At 31.9% G+C, this 19,607-nt stretch overlaps 2 protein-coding genes across 26 annotated transcripts in view; one reads left to right on the top strand and one right to left on the bottom strand.

The window, feature by feature from the left end:
- Positions 1-19,607, bottom strand: part of LOC143256124 (exocyst complex component 6-like) — a 415,504-nt gene that overhangs the window by 384,478 nt on the left and 11,419 nt on the right. For 5 of the 23 annotated variants that reach the window (XR_013031114.1, XM_076512904.1, XM_076512906.1 and 2 more), the window contains one exon: positions 14,307-16,600. The exons of 14 other annotated variants lie outside the window; for them this stretch is intronic. Coding sequence is in view for 2 of the 9 variants with exons in the window: in XM_076512901.1 (XP_076369016.1) it covers positions 16,477-16,600 (124 nt within the window). In the remaining 7 variants the exon portion in view is untranslated. Of the gene's footprint in view, positions 1-14,306; positions 16,601-17,385; positions 17,545-19,607 lie in introns of those variants that run through there. 4 more of the 23 variants (XR_013031113.1, XR_013031112.1, XR_013031116.1 and 1 more) reach the window with 1 other exon arrangement.
- LOC143256120 (uncharacterized) overlaps positions 3,570-19,607 on the top strand; it is a 32,521-nt gene continuing 16,483 nt past the window's right edge. Inside the window, exons 1-4 of one of the 3 annotated variants that reach the window (XR_013031092.1) lie at positions 3,586-3,834; positions 4,954-5,053; positions 9,315-9,400; positions 10,091-12,330. Coding sequence is in view for 1 of the 3 variants with exons in the window: in XM_076512884.1 (XP_076368999.1) it covers positions 9,334-9,400 (67 nt within the window). In the remaining 2 variants the exon portion in view is untranslated. Of the gene's footprint in view, positions 3,835-4,953; positions 5,054-5,536; positions 5,633-9,314; positions 9,401-10,090; positions 12,331-19,607 lie in introns of those variants that run through there. The other 2 variants (XM_076512884.1, XR_013031093.1) reach the window with 2 other exon arrangements.

The raw sequence follows: 19,607 nt of genomic DNA, 5'->3' as shown, positions 1-19,607 counted from the left end.
AAACATATAACAATAGAAAATCAGAAAACCAACTTCAGTCATTAACTCTTTCACTGCAAAGTCCGACTGCAGTCGATCCTACGACTTTGTGACATTTGCGACTATCGTCAAATTTTTATATTGTCTTTTTTTTATTCATTAGGTAGCATCACTTTAGGGCAAATGCATAGCTTCCACTTAATAAGCCTTAGATGTTTATCTTGGAATATTTACTTATTCATGAATCTGATCACGTGATTAGTATTGTTTCCGGGATGCAGAAAAAGGGAAGAATGTTGTCAACAAAGTTTCCAAGATGGCTTCGTGTAGGTGTTCATCATTCACTGCAGCTCAAGTTTTGTAAATAACTCAGCAAGATTCAGACTCAAGCAGTGACTGCTTTGAGTATGAAAGCTCAGAAGAAGACTCGGAAAACAATGGTGAAGAAAGTAAATTAAGCACACAGAAAATTGAAAGTAACCAAGATAGTAGAGACAGTTAAAACCACGAGGGGGCGTTGTTCCACTACAAGGGGAAGGTCGGTGAAATCACGGGGAAGGGCCCGAGGAAACAGTTCAGGAATTTCCACCCCAAGTACAGTCCCAATCTCTGCCTGAACCCAAACCATCGACCATTTCAGAACAGGATCTCGGTGGGAAACACTGGAAGAAATGTAAAAGTTTGAAAACGATTGGTTACCCAACTATGTATGTTCCAAACAAACAAGGAAAATGTGATGTTTATATGCTCATTTGTAATGAAAATATAATTTTTTATGTAATGCACTCCTATTTACAGTACTAACACGCAAAAATAATGTGACAACCAACATGAGATAATAATAATAAGTTGATAGCAAAAGAGTTAAACAACAAGGTTCCAAGCTCAGGGTCTTACATACAACCTCTTTAGAGACTGTAACAAATTATACAGTTCTTATATTCTTGGAGAGTTATTCCTATGAAACTGGTATGAAGACTTACCAATGAACACCAATTACAGAAAAAATAAAATCTAGTAATATTAAAAGTTTACATAACAAAGTGTATGGACTTAGACATTAAGTTATTTCACACTCTTCTTTATAAGGAATTACTAAATAAACTTTTATTTTTGAATGAACGTAAATAACACAATAATTTACTTTTCTCTTACAAACAACATTAATTTGGCAAAAATATTATTGTTTTGGAATCTCAATAGATGGCGAAAGAGACAGAGCGTTAGTTTAATTATCCGAAGAGTATGTGTAAAGTTTTCTTTTGAATATCGCGCAAAGCTACACGAGGCTATCTGTGCTAGCCGTCACTAATCTAACCCACCGCCAACTCTTGGACTACTCTTTTACCAACGAATATGGAATTGACCGTGACATTTTATAATGACCCCAAGGCTGAAAGGGCGAGCATGTTTGGTGCAACGGTGATTCGAATCCGCAACCCTCAGATTACGAGTCATGTATAAAGGAAATCTAAAAACATTTTGCAACAAATTAATCCTAATGGTATTTCACTATCGTAAACTCAGATGTATGAAGTGTAATTAACTTTATAAAAGTAAGTCGTAAGTCACAGCAGTAAGCATACGGACCTTTAAAAGTAAAATCCGAATTCGATTCCTCAAGGTGGACTGTGTAACTAAAATATCACTCATACTTATTGTATTCTTTGAAATATAAACCTTGATCAAACATTTTTTACCGTTCTAATATCGAATAAAAGAAACTATTTAGAAGCACCATTTTCTGTTTACTTTTGTTAGAAAGAGCACAGGCTTTCTTGTGACCAGCGGTAAGTCTTACAGCTCACACCGCTAAAAACCGATGGTGGGCACGGCACAGACAGCCCATTCTGTAGCTTTGTGCTTAAAAAAGAAACATAAAATAAATTTTATCTTGGTCTTTATCAGTACAAAATGTAGATAAACAGATATTTTATATGTAAACTCTAATACAATTTACACATTTTGGAGAAGAGAAAATTTCACCGTACGCTTTGTTCTAATAAAGCGATATTTCTGACATATAAAATTCATCATAATTTATATGTTTTTTGATGCGTTTGTTTGTAGGTAAGTAGAAAGCTTTGCAATAGACTATTTGTGCTGTACGCACAACGGTTAACAAAATTCGGTTTTTTAGTTCACAGACGTATTGTTGAACAATTAAAGGTCCTGGCCTGGCTCGGTGGTTAAGGCGCTCGACCCATAATCTGAGGATCGTGGGTTCGAATCTCCGTCACACCAAATATGCTCGCCCTTTCAGCATCGGGGGCGAAATAATGTGACGGTCAATCTCACTATTCGTTGGTAAAAGAGTAGCTCAAGAGTTGGCGGTGGGTGGTGATGACTAGCTGCCTTCCCTTTAGTCTTGCACTGCTAAATTAGGGACGGCTAGCGCAGATAGCCCTCGTGTAGCTTTGCGCGAAATTAAACAAAAATGAAGGAAAAACTATCAGGTCATCCCATAAGTAATTTTCAAAAATGTAATACAGAAAGTGTATTATCATTTTTGTCTTTGCAAAAGGCTTTAATGACTGAAATATGTAGTAAGACGTGTATAAAAATGTTCACACAAATTAAAGAAACTAACCCAACTCCACTTTTAGATCATTTATCAAATAAACCATTATGAAGATGGATGTGACTGAGGAGCACATTAGGCATATAATGCTTTATGAATTTAAAAAAAAGACAACCGTGCAGCCGAAACTACACGAAATATTCAAGTTGTTTACGATGCGAAGCCTCTCAATGAAAGAAGATATCGAAGGTGTTTTCAGAAGTTCAGATCAGGTGACTGCAATTTATGTGATGCGCCACGATCAGGTCATCCTATATAGTTTAACGATGACTTGCTGCTGGCTGCACTTGATGGAGACTGTGCTGTAACTGTTAAAGAACTGGCACAGAAGCTAATTTCACACCATTCAACAGTTCACCGTCATCTACAGCAGCTAGAAAACGTTTCAAAACTTGGAAAAAGGGTCACACATGATTTGAAAGAAGCCAACCTTAGAGCAAGAGTGGACATTTGCACTTCTCTGCACTCTCGTAAATGTAACTCACCTTTTTGGACAGGTTAGTGACTGGAGATGGAAAATTGATATTTTATAAAAATTGTTAAGTGCCGCAGACAATGGCTACGTGCAGGTGAACTGGCTAAAGCACAGCCCAAAATGTACCACCACCCTAGGAAAGTCTTGTTAATCTTTCGGTTGGATATTGTTGATGTGATTCACTTTAAATTGCTGCTATTAATGTAACGATTACATCAGACTTCTATTGTCAACAGTTAGAGCGCTCAAAGGTTGCACTGAAAGAAATGAGGCCTGCTTTGATCAGTTGTAAAGGTGTTATGTAACACAAGGATAATGCACGGCCTCATACAGCAAGGATCACATCTGCAAATATTGAAGAGCTAGACTGAAAAGATTTCCACAACTTCCTGATTCTCCAGACCTTTCCCCATCTGATTATCATCTATTCCAAATAAAGTTTGAGAGGATAGAGCAAGCTTTAAGAATAAATCAGTATTATATTATTAAAAGGAAACATTGTATATTTCACATCAGTGTTGTTTTGTACAACTAAGCCTAAAGTTACATCTGAACTAGAGATTGTTGTAGCCTAGTTGAGTATCTTAACTTTAAAATTTGTTTTCTGTAAATTAGGTAACGTGGCAGGTCTTAACCAAGCTATACATGATCGAAAAGTTGGAAAAGTTGTACCTCCATGGGTCGCTCATCAGAAAAGTAAAGAAGCATACCAGTGGAAGGATATTGCATCTCGTACTGAAGTAGTGTACAACACAATCATAAAAGACCCTGTGCACAGTCTTGGTACTAAACTTAGCTGGTATGTGCTCCTTCTAATAGAAACTGTTCTTCATATTTCTAGAGGGTGCAGCTAAGTCTTGTCCAGCTTGAAAATGTAATAAATAAACATGTCAAATACTTTTTATGAATTATACTGAACATTTTTCAGTAGCTTTAGCATTATGCAATCACCTTCCTCTGTGCTTACACTATTGTTATTTGTACAAAGCAATGTGATACTATTTGAATAAAAATACCTTCCCATATTTATCATACTGAACATTACTACAGTACTGGTTATGGCTATTGGAAAACTACCAAGTAATTAAATTGTAAGTTTTATACTGTATTCCACTGTGCACAATTGTAGGATTGGTTCCTTTAAAAGTCCTAACACTTTCTGTTTTGTCACTAGTCAGTCATTATTGTTGAAGAGGTGTGAAATAAGTGATTCATCAGAGCACATTCTATTCATATTTTCTCATCTTATGATTGAATAAATAGAGAGTTCATGTACCAGTTGAATAGTAAATAATGACAAGCAGCTCATGTACCACATGAATAGTAAATAACAAGCAGCTCATATACCAGTTGAATAGTAAACAGTTACCCAAACAGCTCATGCTTCAGTTGAATAGTAAACAGTTACCCAAACAGCTCATGTACCAGTTGAATAGAAAACAGTTACCCAAACAGCTCATGTACCAGTTGAATAGTAAACAGTTACAAGCAACTCATGTACCAGTTGCATAGTAAACAGTTACAAGCAGGTCATGTACCAGTTGGATAGTAAACAGTTACAAGCAACACATGTTCCAGTATAATAGTAAAGGGGAATAAGAATCTCGTGTCTTGTTATTTGGATAGTTTCCAAAGTTATTATGATACTGAAAAAGATATTGTTGGTTAGAATGGTATGAAATGTATTTATTAGTTTACTATGTAGGTTAAATGTTGTTGTTTTTATAATTAAGTTGATTTCAACTATTTTGTATCAAAACACACCAAGTAATGTATATTTCTACAAATTAAGGGCAAATTTTTACTAGTATTAGCCTATAAGGTTTTATATCATAGAAAAAAAGTGCTTCTATTTTATTGTTATCTGACGTTAAGTTTACGTTGGTATAAAAACTATTATTTCTTCCCTCTTCCACAGGTATCGACAAATTGGTGCAGTTGGAGGACTTTTTTTTGCTCTACTTCTTGTAGCAGAACATTTATTGTTTTTGTTATCTTAGTGGTTTAAACCAGAAGAGGTAAACCCTCTTATTGCTAGTGTGTAGAATTCATAGATAATATAAACATATATATACACACACACATAAATACAGCATAAAACCATTTAAACAACAGAAATTATTATGTAAAGTATGCATGTATTGAGCAGACAGAGATATAATGTTAAAGTATTGTGCAAAGAAATATTTCTATAAAAAGCCCATATGATCTTGTTATACTTAGAAAACATACACAACACACAGGAAAACAAGTTGCATTACTGCCATATTTTTTTTATAAATTAGATGTCCATATTCTTATTCAACTGTGTTGTCATAGGAACAACTTGTTTTAAACCTAGTTTTCTTGCTGCTTTTCCAAGTGGTACAGTACATCAAAATTGATTCTTTTTAATGTTAACAGTATTGCTTACTATGCTATCAGCCAGTTTTTAATTATGCTTCCATTTGTAATATTATTTAGTTAATGAATTACAGAGATGATATACACCTAATCTATAGAGGTGTGATAAACATACAGCATTAGTAGTGGTGTGAAGAAAAATGGATGTTCTAAATGGGCTGTATGAAGGAGGAATAAAAAAAGGTGTTGCTGGACAGTGTTTTTTTGTGGATTGAATATGTTTGTACCGTAAAATCAGTTTACCGAAAAAGATACCCTGTAATCACCATGGTGAAGGTGAGTTCTGAGTGAAGTTATTTGCATTATAACTATGTAATAAAAAGCAAACACTTCTAAGACAGGTCCAAATGTGAGATTTGTTCCCCCCCCTCATATGACAGAATAGCCTACTCAAACAAGACTCACTCATTTCCTACATTTTAAATGTTATAATCAATAATATATTAATGGTATTAACACTAGCTGATTCGAATAACATACTTCCCTCTTCTCGCAAAATTAACTATTTTCATCCAGTGCTGCAATCTATATACAGTTTTTTTTCTTTACACATGCCCAACTTTCCTGCCTTTGTTCTACCTTCACAACTTTTTACATTATCTCTCATACCCTGATTTTGATTATCATGAAAACCCTGAGGGATTTTGGGGATATCCTTTCCTTCTTTATTCTATGTTGGCTCATTTGTCATCTTCGGCTCTGGCTCTGCATATGTGGTTTCTCTGTTGTTGGGACCTTCTAGATTGGGATGCAACCTTAATTCATAACCATTATCTTATCTTAGGTGTTTACATAGGCCCCATTTCTGTGGTAATACATATTGGACACAATCTCTGAGTCTTTTTGAATCATGAACTGCAGCAGTACAACAACAGTCTGTTATGTCTCGGTCAGAGCCCAGTACAGCACCTATTACCATTTCTCCTCCCTCTTTTTCCCAACACTTACTTGTTCCTTCTCCTTGAGGTCCTCATTTCATCGTATTTTTTGACAATGCACATCACATCACCTGGTGGATTCTAATCTGGTGAGAGCTTGGCTTACCAATTTTCTTCATTACTGGCATCCTTTCAACATGGAACATTAAGGTCTTCAACTTTTATTGGAAGGATTCATAATCCCATTTTTTTCCTTCCTCCAGTGTCTCCTATACCCATTTTCTTTACTCCATATTGGAATCTCATGACCAGCCAGACTGGAATATTAATGTGGTCCTCCATTCCCACAATTTATCCCACTTTCCTTATGTTCCATCATTCTCTTAAAATGTATTTCCTTCTCCCCTTAGGTTTTGGATGTCAAGGGTCAGATTTGTTTATCATTGATGTTTTACATATGTTTTACCACCCTACATATATTCTCCTTTATTCCTCCCAAAGACCTCAGATGATATGGAGGGTAACTCTCCTTTTGCCTCTTTCTCTTCCTTATATTTCTCATCTATTTTGTTGTTTCAATCCAGATAGACTTTTATGTTATACTGCCCAAACAGCTTTCTTCCACGGTACCTGTTACCGACTCGTTATTACTCGAAATCTTCCTCTTTTGGGATCTTTCCCCTTCACTAGTTGGGTTTCACATTTTATTTGATTGACTTATTCTTACTTGGCTTCCTCCCAGAATTTTTTCCCGATGTTTTCACATCAGATTTAATACTTCACTTTTTCCCTCACATATCATCTTCATCAGCCATGAAATCCTACAGTCAGGCATGTGGACTACATCAAATACATTCATCTCCCATTACTTATCGCACCATTTAGCAGTTTCTTCTTTGTTGGGTTTTGTCTTCCACCTGCACCCATTCTTCAGGCTTCAGTGCAACTTTGAGCAGGTAAGTTTATATTCCTATTTTTCTTTCAGGAACCCTTGCTTTACTTACTCATTATATGGATCCCATTCTGTGGTGAGTGGTGCCTGACCATCTGTTCTTCAACTTGACATCCCCACTATACAACCATGTTGACTCATGCTTTACCTTCCATGACTTTGCAATGCTCACAATTGAAATGGGGTGTTCCATAAAATCACTTGTATGTGAATAAACTTGCAATGTAATTGCTTCATAAACTTGCCCATTACAGATGGATGGATGAACTGCATGGGTAGAGCAGAAAGGAAAAGCAGCCCATCCCTGCAATGACTTGTATTAAATAAATCAGTATGGTCCACTTTTCAAATTAGGGTTTTATTTTAACCCATTGCACTGCCTCAGGTGATAACATTCCTCTAGACTTTCTACCACTTTCTCACTCCCATTTCTTCTTGTGGAGTATAGAAGACCTTATTACTTTATAATTCCAAGCCACAAGGGTGGTCTACCATAGAGGCACTCTCCTGAATGGATTCCAAACAAAGATGGCTGTAACCATTCATTGCAGAGTAGAGTGGTGGTGTTTTGCAGGTGTAGGTGATATGCTATTCTTCAGTATGCAATATACACTCACAAGGGAGTGAGGTGTCAAATTGCAGCTAACCCACTGACTGGGAGTCGAGTCCTCATCCTATTCCCCACATGGATGTCAGTACCCCGTGGATGGGTTTTGGAAGGGAGGGAAGTACTGTATCAGGAGTTGTAACTTTCCTTGACTGAAAATATATTTCCAATAGGTACTTCCTTCTGCTAACTCTTCCCACCATTCCACCCACTTTCCTTCAGTGCTTATGTCTTCCGCCAAGCTTTGAAGTGATAGTTCAGTAGAGACATATAGAGGAGTCATGCTTTTATTGGTAGATGAGTGATGCATGATGATTTAAAAGAGAGAAATGTTGGAATCATTTGATTTCAATAAGAGGGAGTAGAAAATATGTGGCATGTGTAAAGACAACATTGTGTGTAGAGGGCAGCACTATATTAAAATACATAATCTTGTGAGAGGAGGGAAGTACCTGTCAGAAATACATTTTCAGTCAAAGAAAATTAGAACATTAGCTTTCAATTATTGTTCTGATAAATGTTTCTCCTCAAACATAAAGTTTTGTTCATTGAACATTTTACCTGTAGACTTCAGGATAGTAGATAAAGTTAAGAGATTTATCAAGATTTTACCAACACAGGTACTTTATTAAGAAGTTAAGAGATTTATCAAGTTTATATCAACACAGATACTTTATAAAGAAGTTAGTGGATTTATAATCAAGTTTATATCAACACAGATACTTTATAAAGAAGTTAAGAGATTTATCAAGTTTATATCAACACAGATACTTTATAAAGAAGTTAGTGGATTTATAATCAAGTTTATATCAACACAGATACTTTATAAAGAAGTTAAGAGATTTATCAAGTTTATATCAACACAGATACTTTATAAAGAAGTTAGTGGATTTATAATCAAGTTTCTATCAACATAAGTACTTTATAAAGAAGTTAATGGATTTATAATCAAATTTATATCAACATAAGTACTCTATAAAGAAGTTAATGGATTTATAATTAAATTTATATCAACACAAGTACTTTATAAAGAAGTTAAGAGATTTATCAAGTTTATATCAACACAGATACTTTATAAAGAAGTTAGTGGATTTATAATCAAGTTTCTATCAACATAAGTACTTTATAAAGAAGTTAATGGATTTATAATCAAATTTATATCAACATAAGTACTCTATAAAGAAGTTAATGGATTTATAATCAAGTTTCTATCAACACAAGTACTTTATAAAGAAGTTAATGGACATATCATCAAATTTTTGTCAAATAAATTACTTTATTTCTCTTGTGTAGCTTTTTCTCCATGTTATGTCCACAAGTACGGGATTTTGTTTATTGTTTTTATAATTTAGGTATTTCTGTATTGTTACGTTTAATGACAGGTCTTTTGCATTAAGAGATTAGAATCTAGATAACATAAGATTTTGATCTGTTTATAGGATATTGAGAAAGCTACAGATGCTAGAAAGAAGTTCCAGTCTCATAGATCAGTACATAGTAAGAGATGACCTCTCTAGCAGATATTGTAAGTCAGCATTTGTTGTTATTTGGTACTCCTTGTGTTGTCCTCTTTACTGTTGTTAACTTATACATACCACATTTGTTTTATACAGATCTAAAAACATAATAGCAAGGAAACTTCAGCCGTGGGGGCGTTATAATGTGACGGTCAATCCAATTATTCATTGGTAAAAGAGTAGCTCAAGAGTTGGCGGTGGGTAGTCATGACTAGCTGCCTTCCCTCTAGTCTTACACTGCTAAATTAGGGACGGATGGGGCAGATAGCCCTCGTGTAGCTTTGCGCAAAGTTTATAAAAAACAACAAGAAAACAAATCACTCTTTTAGTAATTAATATTCAGGGATGAATATTTTCATTATCCATCTAGTATCATTTTATTATTTTACAATTATATTAAGAACTTTAAGTATGGGTTTTGATATAATTAGATTATGAAACATTAAATTTATCTTTAAAAAATCATCATATACGAGACATATCTATACCACTACTGAATAGTATTTCATGAGTGTAAGTAGATTTACTATACAAATTATCAAGAAAACCTTTAGATATGGGATTGAGAATGAACTTTCAGCTCCATTTATAATAAGATATTATGAAAATGTATTTATTTCTATCTTTTAATACGTTTAATTATTTGCATATCGACCCATCTCTTTGTACAGTTCATCTGTGTCTTTCTCACATTGCAGGCTAGTCCTCGAAAGAACAAAGCCAACAATAGACAAGAGGTGATACTTTTCTCACATTCCTCGCATCTCTGTTTATTGTTCAAATAACAAGCCCAGTGGTATTTTAATTACTGACTGATAAAAGAAATATACAAACAATTCACAACACAAGTATAATAATGTGTTTTATATTTTAAAACTACTAATTAGAACACTATGTTTCTCTTCCCATTTATTCAAATGACATACGAACAATGTGAAATATTATATCGTGGTCAATGTTGCTTACTTACACCATATAGTTAAACATGAAACAATGAAAGAAAACTGTACTTTTTAAAACAAGTGTTGGTCACAATGAAGAACATTGTAAAATGTCTTCAGTATTACATCTTTAACCAATTATAAATATTATACTTCAACCAGTAAGGTTTTACATAATTAGTTTATGTAATGTAGATTGCGCTTAATAGCATATTTCATATATTATAGTAAATAATTCAGAAAGACAAATAAACATTAAATTGTAATTAAAATATAATAACATTATACTTTTATCATATTATTAAAGTTATTTGTAGAAATAAATGAAATAACAAATGTGCATGCAATAATTTGACAGCTCATGTTCTAATAATTACTAATCTTATTTACTGACTGTAATTCACATTTCACTGGATGTCAGGGCAGTTTAGGTGTATGATGTAACCCATATAGTGTTTTCAATAGATAAATAATTTATGTACAACTTGACTTTAATAACAAGAAGTAAATAATAAAACAACTAAAATGATTTTTATCAAATAACCTGAAACTTTAGACAATTAAAAAAGGTTTGTGAAACAGGAATTGGCCTATAAATTTAGTTAACACCACTGTGTTCTTTAGTAGCAAATCATATATTAATAATTTCTTTTAATTAACGTTTTCAGTGGGGTTGAACCCAACAGCTGTGTGGGTATGCGTCGTACTATACTTTATGGCCTAGGATCCGTTTAGTGTCCTCCCTATTAATTGTATGCCCACACAGTATGTTGGGGATGAAGGTGAAGAGCGTGAAAATGTGAGATTGTGTGATTATTACACATTTAGTTAATAAACTATAAAAATTCAGAATGGCCATTTTTATTAGTGGTAGCTCCTTGAAAAAAGGCATACAAAAGAGGTGATGAGTTAATAGTGTGAAACTGTCCACGTTTTCTTGTAAGCAAGTTTTTTATTGGAAGTAAAAAAATTGATATATAAAATATTTTTACACACTCATCTTGTGTTATCCCTATTACAAACAGTAAACCTTCAATTGAAAGCAAAGAGAGCTTTGAGAACATGGCTGTATCATACTAAAAATATTCATGGAAAAATGTTAATTTACTTTATTCAGTGAACTTTCTTCAAAGATAATAACAGCTGGTGTAAAATACTGCTATTTGCCAATCAGCTATTTAAGGGGGGGAAGATATACATACAGACTTGATCACCAAGGAAGGGAATAACTAGGATTGTAAAATTTGTACAAGGATTATAACACAGGATGGGAAATCAAAAGATGGAATCTCTAACATAAAAATGTAAAAATTTCTTAACTAAAGATAAATAGCAATGTATAAATAAACTTCTGTTTAATCCAGATTGTTAAATCTTCATTCTTCATATTGAATATTATGAAATGATTCAAGCAAATAACTCAAAATATTCAAATATCCTGTATCATGTTAAAAATTCAATAAATTTTCTTTTTCCTTCACAATAACTGTATTTAATAACACATTAGGACATATGAATTCATGAACAAAAGAAAGACGAACACTAAAAAAGTTATCAGACATGGATACATTGCTACAGCTGTACCAAACTATCCTTAAAACATCTCAAACTGAATGTTATGAAATAAAATCAGAAATATAATGCCACAATAATAATGTATGTTGAATAAAGTTGTAATGTTTACTTCCATAAAAATAATTTTACGTCATTATAAGCAGAAGTATTAAATGAGAGGAACATCTTGATAATGTGTCATAAAAATTGTCTTCTTATTTTAGTTGTTAAAAAACAAACAGTAACAAAGGCTGTAGATTATATTCATCACGTTTTTATGACCTACAAATGAAATGATGTCTGACAAAAGTACTTGAGGGAGAAGTATACGTATCTAGAGTTGCATAGTAAATGTTACTACAAAGAACTGTGACTATACAGCAATATCTGTAAGTCAAACACAGCCTATAATAAAAACAATCTACAAAAACATTTTTTGGAAACTGTGTACTAGTCATTCTGTTAACAACTGTATTATTATTTCTTAACGTAAAAAAAACAACAACCAATATGTCATTGAAGTATGCTTGTTTGTTATTGGATAAAACAATATAGTTTCATATAATATAGTACTGGTTAATACATACAAATTACTCTTTAAAACATTAAAAATAAACACCAGCTAACAAAACAACAATAAGTATACAATTAACTTTTAATGTATTCTATCCATTCATCCATCCAATATTTTCAGAAACCAAAACAGATAATAAATATACTGTGTACATAAACATATAAATATAGCTCTATATACAACTCAAGCAAAAAAATGGTATTATTAAATTGGATCAATTTACCAAACATTTATAAACTGATTTTATGGAATTGTTTGGTTTGCACACAAAAGGCACTTGAAAACTATCTCCCAAAAACTCAGCAACAAAGGTATGGACAGATAGTTACAAAACTATTTTGTGGAAAAAAAATGTACCCACAAACAAAAAAAATGTACAACGTACTATGCAGATAAATATCTTTCTTAGTTACTAAACAAAAAAACATTCCACAATACTTGATTTCTTCAAACTGAAAAATATCAACATCTAACACAACCAGAAAAATAAGTATGTTATACAGTTTCTTTGCAGCAGTTATAAGTTTATAATGATTAATAAAATATTTTCCAAACACACACACACACACACACAAAATAGTTCTGACTTGTTTTATTTGAAATCTACTTGTAAATATTATGTTTTAAAGTTAGTTCCTAGATAAATTTTTATTATTTACACAAAAGCAAAAGCATGACAATATTATCAAATTTTATAACCTTTTAACGAGTGTTAAAATCCCAATTCAGTTAAATGGTTTTAGCTCTTTCCAGAAGTGTAAAACTAAACATAAAGAAGCACTTCATAGTTCAAAACATCAAAGCAATATACACATATTTACACTAATTATTCATGTCCAGAGTAACATATTATTCTGAAAAAAAAAAATGCATATGGTCAAAACATAGTAATACAAAAGGCTGGGACAAGAAACAACTAAATGTTGAACATTCAAGAGTAAGCAGTTTGAATCATGATGTGACCACTGAAGTTCAACCTGACGAAATGGATTGTAAACAACTACGAGTTTTTGTGAAAACATTTAAGAAACACAGGGGCTGATACCTCACAGAACTTTCCACCCTTCATGATGGTTATTAGCTTACAAATATTTTGAACCCTTAAGACAACTGATGGTCACAGAAAATTTTAACCCTTATCACTAATCTTTGTAACTGTTAAAGGCATGTGCAAGGGAACTTGCACTGTCATTAACAAATTCTTTTATATTAGTTAAAAGACCACTCTGACTTTTTCACAACAAAAACAAAACATGAAAGTTTTTTACTCACTATCTAAACATCTTTTGTTAGAATTTTATATTGTACCTTTTTATTTGTCCAAATCTCTTGAGTATTTAATATGATTCACAATTTTATATTGTACCTTTTTATTTGTCTGAATCTCTTGAGTATCTAATATGATTCACAATTTTATATTGTATCTTTTCATTTGTCTGAATCTCTTGAGTATCTAATGATTCGCAATTTTATATTGTACCTTTTTATTTGTCTGAATCTCTTGAGTATTTAATATGATTCACAATTTTATATTGTACCTTTTTATTTGTCTGAATCTCTTGAGTATCTAATATGATTCACAATTTTATATTGTACCTTTTTATTTGTCTGAATCTCTTGAGTATCTAATATGATTCACAATTTTATATTGTACCTTTTTATTTGTCTGAATCTCTTGAGTATCTAATATGATTCACAATTTTATATTACCTTTTTCATTTGTCTGAATCTCTTGAGTATCTAATATGATTCACAATTTTATATTGCTCGTTTTTCATTTGTCTGAATCTCTTGAGTATCTAATATGATTCACAATAGGTATTCCAAGAATTAAAAAAACAAAAACATGATGTAGTACTTTATTTGCACTGACATAAAATAATATGTAAATCACGAGTACCGAGCCTTCTGTTTACAATCAGTAACAGGAGTAATGTTACAAAAATTCTTCTTCATTAACAAATGTTTACTAGTAGTTCTAGTGCTGTAAACATCTACAAGTTTGGGACCTTCAAAATTGGTATTTCATGTAACAAACAGAAGCAGAAACAGTATAGTGTTAGAGAGAAAAAAAAAGAACCCCTTAATGTTTAATTACATCTCTCCCATAAGCAGTCAAATTTATAAATGAAAAAGCATGAATGATATATAAAAAAAAGCAACACTTAATGACTGTAATTATGAAAAAAATTGGATCTTAACATATTTTTCATGAAGTATGTATTATTCACACAAACAAAGTAAATTATATTATCTTATTATTAACTGAACTGGACTATTCCACTAAAACCTCTTTGCAAAGGAAAAGTATTTAACTACACCATCTACCAGATAGTGGGGTTTATTTAATGTAAAGTACAAAAACTGTTGACAATTATACCCCATAATAACCTGATGATGTGTCATTCATTATGAGCCTAAAATGTACAGTACAACATAACTAATAATTATTTTATCTAATTAGTCAATTACAATTCAACCAGTAGCATACCTATATAACAAGTAAAAGGCACAATTTTAAATGTTTCATAAAAGTTAAGCACAACTAACTTCTTTCAGTGTCCAATTATTAGAGAAACATGTCAAACATAATTCCCATTTTTAAGATTTTTTAAAAGTTCTTTTCCCATTTGTAGACTATCCTCAAGGTACAGCACAGTGACTATCATTTAGCAACTTTTTCATGGTTGTAGTACTGTTTGTTTGTTTTTAGCATCTCCCACTATATTACAGTATACCATATTAGCAGGGTAACAATCACATTACCATTTTTTTTCCTTGTCAGAGTATTGTGTTTTTCTAGTGTCTGCCATTAGGTTGCAGCAGTTGTGTATAGTAACAATCATTTAGCCATTTTTGAATTATTATAACACAATGTATTATTATGTTACAGCATACCAGTCAACTATACCTAAATTATTGTATATAATACTAACTGTTCTCTCCTGTATTGTCTGCTCACCATTTTACTTCACCACATACCAGGTTGGCAATTTTACTTTGTATCCACATGATGATGTTTCTTCCAGTAATAACTGGGACAACACTTGAGAAACTGTATTAAGTACCATTCTAAAAATCTCATAAAGGCCCTTGGTGTTTGTTTTGAAAACACATCTTTACAGATATTGTTTATACAGATGACTCTCTTAACACAACTATATCAGTGTGTTGAATCATAAAGAAGACAGTTTAGATCGATCATAGCTGCTATTTATTAGACCACAAGGTTTGTTTATATTCTAATATCTGTATGTAACTTTACAATTAGTTGTTAAGTTATATTCAGACAAACACAAGGAATTCAGTTGTGTCACAACAACAGTTTATTAGATGATTCAAGTTCATTTTCTACTATCTATATATTACCTTGAGACCAAACAGTTATGAGCCAGCTATTAAATCAAATGGAAAATTAGAAGAGAACTATAACACTGACCCGAGTTTAATGTCGTTTTTTTATTATTTGTGTTAATATCACAATTTAATTATAATATCAAACTTCCGTTAGAATCACACTCTTTCCCTATTCTATAACACAATAAATGGGCTAAACAAAAAGTGATTTAAAACTGAGAAATAAAGCAACACATGGGTCAAATAATTTTAATAATTTAGTGTCATAAACGTTTTTGTCTCTCACAAAATTTTAAAACTATATAGCCAAACAATCAAAAACTGGTCAATATATTTTGTTAGAAATAAGTAGAAAGTGCACTTCTTGGCCTAATTTCCCTTTATGGCAGACATGAATATGGTAAGCTCTGCTCTAGAACTGTCCATTTTTAACAAAACTACAGTAAAGAATGATAAGAATCTTTATATTTTATTAATGTTAACTGAAAACCTGGTTCACTCACTTCTCAGAATAATTGATATCAATGATCTTGACATTGAACAGTCACATTTTACTAATTCATTAAACACACAAAAAACTCAATGGATATTTTCCATCAAGCCAGTAATTATAGGAAACCAAAATATGTAACAAAGGGAAGAATAAAGTACAATTATACTAATCACTGTTTGATGTTAACTGTCTGAGCTGTTTTGGGACGGTTTCTACCAACTTCTTCTTGTCTCGTTGATTCTTTTTTAATGCTGAAAATATATTTTTCTTCTTGTCTGCTTCTCTCACCCTTAAGGGAGTAAAGAACATTAATTCACACTAAAAGTATGGACAGGTCAAATTAATAATATTTTAAAAAATTAGTAAATTATATTATTAACATTGTACAAATCTTTTTGATTCACAAGCCTGAACAAGACCTACCTAAAAAAAATAAGACCCTTTAAAAAATGTTGCATTATTTGAAACTTGTATTTTTTAGCAATAATTTTATTTCTAAAACAACTTGAAAGGAAGTTATACACTTTTCATAAATAAATAAACATTGCAATTGGTTCAAAAGCATGCATTATAAAATATAAAGTGTAAACACACCATTGTAAAGTAAAAAACAAAAAAAAACTTTTTATCTTTATAACACAAATTCATCAATCAATCAATTCTTTTATAAGTCTGCACACACAAATTTGCCCTAAACAATGTTTTAGGTAACACTGCATTACAAATCATTTGCTACTAGAAAAAACTCAAGTTATTCTGGGTAATTAAATAGTTTTGGTTTCAGATATGTAATCAGAACTTGTCCATCACCTTCAGATTTTAAGATACTGTAGAATCTCACTACTTTATCAACAATATGTGTAATACCATACAATCAGCTCAGTTCAATAGGTTTATACTGTGAAATTAAGTTTACATAGAAAGTTTAATGAACAAAAGGAATAAATTTTTGATAACTTTAAACAGTAGCTGTATTGTATTGGTGTAAAACTCCATATATATTGTTTATATGTGCTACTTGTTCTTGATAAAATTATAATGACTTGCACCAATTTTGCTTCATTCCATGTTCACCTTTTCTGCCCAGGAATATTTGAGGAGTCCTTCAACTGAGCTAAAAATGGGCAGAGTGATACACCTCTCTCTCAACTGCTTTTCACTCCCTCACTCAGTTGATTACTTTGTCTGGCTCTGTGAACACTCAAAACAAAGTCCATCTTCCTCACATCATGCCTGTGATATAATCAAATAAAATCAAAATTTTGTTTTTAAAATATTTTAAACTAGTTCTCTAAACATAATTCTTTTATACTTTTTAGAAAATTATTTTATGTACTGACTGCTTTCACTTCAAGTCCAAAAACCACCTAAACAGTTTATGCTACATTTGTGTTGTACAGTTTCCAAATCTAGCTTCACACAGTGGCTAAATAAAAGAAGAGCAATTGTGTCATTGACAATTTCAATGATACAGTGTGAGCCCAAAGATCATCTAACTAACTGTTATTTTTGCATTAATATATCTGGATATTCAGACAAAACTAAACAATACACTAAATATCCAGAGATTGTGATGAAACCAGTATCTCATGGGGATGATTTTCTTGTGTCACATCCAGCAGCAAAGTGGGAAATAGAAGTTATACTGCAAAAAAGACAATGAATCATCTTTACTTCCTTCATTTAGTAATTTTACCCCTGTGGCATCTCAGCATAAACTGCCTCATTTGATCACACAAGATGAGCTAAATGATCAGATCTGTGACTTGTTTTATACTGAAACAGCATGGGAATTTTCATTTACGGCAATGGAATTTATCATAAAAGTCTTGCTTCTCACTACAGCATGCAAGATACTTTGTGTTTCTGTACAAATGTTGATACACTAATTGAAGAATCAAGTACTGAATATACTCTCAAGAAAGAAAACATTTTACCAATTCATCTAAAGTTAGTGTGAAAACTATGCTTTTACATAATGAGAACACTAAGCCATTGGTTCCTGTTATTAATGCTGTAAACATAGTAGAACATGCAGCTTATACCTGAAGCAATCAAATATCCACTACTGCTAAGTCTATAAAGTGAGTATACTAAACACTGTAGTCTGTCTGGTATAGCCAATATCATAAAATTCATTTAAAAAAAAAAGGAATGGCCAGTGAGAGAATTATGTTCCAGGAGAACAGAAAGTTGAGTTCCAACTTTCACTGAATCATCAAGATATGTTTCTTCCCTCACTCCATCTGTCTTATAAGTTTCAAAAATTCAGTGAAGTAAAATCTAAAAGGTGGTATCTTTGTTGGGTCACAGATTTGGGAAGTGCTGATGAATGGTGATTTTGAAACATTACTCAGTCAGAAAGAACTTCCTGCAAGGAAATCACTCAAACTGGTTGTTAAAATTTTCTTAGGAATTTACAGAGATGAAAACTGGGTCCAAGATGTCACTACAGTTACACTTCTCACACTTTTAATTAAGCTTCTTATCAAATGATCTAGGTGCAGTGAGCAATAATCTTGGTGAGCACTTCCCTTAAGTTATGTCTATAATAGAACAGTAACATAAAGAAAGACAGTGGAATCATGTGATGACAGAAGATTACTGTTGATTCTTATAGCATGAAACTAACAACATACATAAAAGATGCTATAAGTCAGTCAGGTATTTTGTAAAAAGAAATAAATAATAATACCATGATGAAAGTTTTAAACATAGCTTAAGTGTATTTTCAGTATATAATTACACGTTGTTTTTTAACATTCTTAAATGCAATTTTCAATAAATAAATAAAGTTATCAGAGACAGTTATTTTCACAATATATAAGAATATTTAGAATAAACATAAGATAACTCAAAAACTAGAGGTGATCAGTAATATTCAACAATTTTTAGAATCAGGATCAACAAACTACTCATGAACAGTTGTATTTTTATTGTAGTAGAGAAGCTTTTGTGCACAGTGTAACTTCTAAACATATAATTACTGTGCAAAATTACTCAAACACTTATATGCTTTACATATTTCTAAAAATTACTTTGATTGAATGACTTAAGGATATTTCAACACATAAACAAAAAACATGAATTTTATCTCATAAGTACAACTCAAAGCTGATAGTTAAAACCATATATAACTTATATTATAAAGAAGCTTACACACAGAACAACCTTAAATATAAAATTTTCAAAATTACTTACAGATCAACCTGTACAAACTATATACTTCATGATATTCCTACAAGTACCTATATTCTTAGTTATGCCAACTAACAAGACATGCTTTAACAGATATG

The sequence above is a fragment of the Tachypleus tridentatus genome, chromosome 7 (assembly GCF_004210375.1).
Source record: "Tachypleus tridentatus isolate NWPU-2018 chromosome 7, ASM421037v1, whole genome shotgun sequence".
NCBI classification, from domain to species: Eukaryota; Metazoa; Arthropoda; class Merostomata; order Xiphosura; family Limulidae; genus Tachypleus; species Tachypleus tridentatus.
Note: the sequence above shows the minus strand (reverse complement) of the source record. Positions and strands in the feature narration are given on the sequence as shown.